At 39.2% G+C, this 747-nt stretch overlaps 1 protein-coding gene across 1 annotated transcript; it reads right to left on the bottom strand.

Annotated features, from left to right (window-relative positions):
- Nucleotides 1-281: 281 nt before the first annotated feature.
- On the bottom strand, nucleotides 282-450 carry SARC_17827 (hypothetical protein; the record flags this gene model as incomplete). Its single annotated transcript, XM_014288087.1, has 1 exon — nucleotides 282-450. A coding segment is annotated over one exon (169 nt), but the record flags the coding sequence as incomplete, so codon positions are not given.
- Between the last annotated feature and the right edge of the window lie 297 nt (nucleotides 451-747).

Raw genomic sequence — 747 nt, 5'->3', positions numbered from 1 at the left:
GTGTGTGTGTGCGTGTGTGTATGTGTTTGTACGTGCTTATTGCAGCCAGACCAGAGCCAGGTTTCGGGATTGAACCAATAATATCTTCACACACGCAGGCTGAGCACCATATGACAGACTGCCAGGTCCTTGCTTTGGGCAAAAGGCAGCCTGTCCTGTAGTTATCAAAACAAATCATTCACATTTCAAAAGCATACTATCAACTATACACTCACAACACACCTAAATGAAAACACATACCATTCAGATACACACATGACATACTACCCACTCACACATACCACTAACGTAGCGTGTGTCCCCAAATCCACCCTCATCGCCACTCGTAGCCTTGCTGACACGAAACGATTCACACTCGCGATCTACTTTCAGCTCACTGTTTGATTCGTTGTCGCAATCTATGCGTGACACATTGTCCCCGTCGATATGCATATCGGCCTCGTGGTCCATCCGTGAAGCAGTATCACTGTAGGTACTCGAATTCTCGCCGTCGCCTTGATCCTGGGGAAAAGTAAGTGGGACGAGCGTGATTGAATGAAAGTGCGAGTATATATATATATATACATACGTACATACATACATATATACAAAGACACAGACACAGACACAGACACACACATATATATACATATATATATATATATATACTTACATACATACATACATACATACATACATACATACATATATATATATATATATTATATTATTTAGTAAATATATAGAAATATTATTTTATTATATTAT

The sequence above is a fragment of the Sphaeroforma arctica genome, assembly GCF_001186125.1.
Source record: "Sphaeroforma arctica JP610 unplaced genomic scaffold supercont1.12274, whole genome shotgun sequence".
Classification (NCBI taxonomy): Eukaryota; class Ichthyosporea; order Ichthyophonida; genus Sphaeroforma; species Sphaeroforma arctica.
This window is presented reverse-complemented; position numbering and strand designations above follow the sequence as displayed.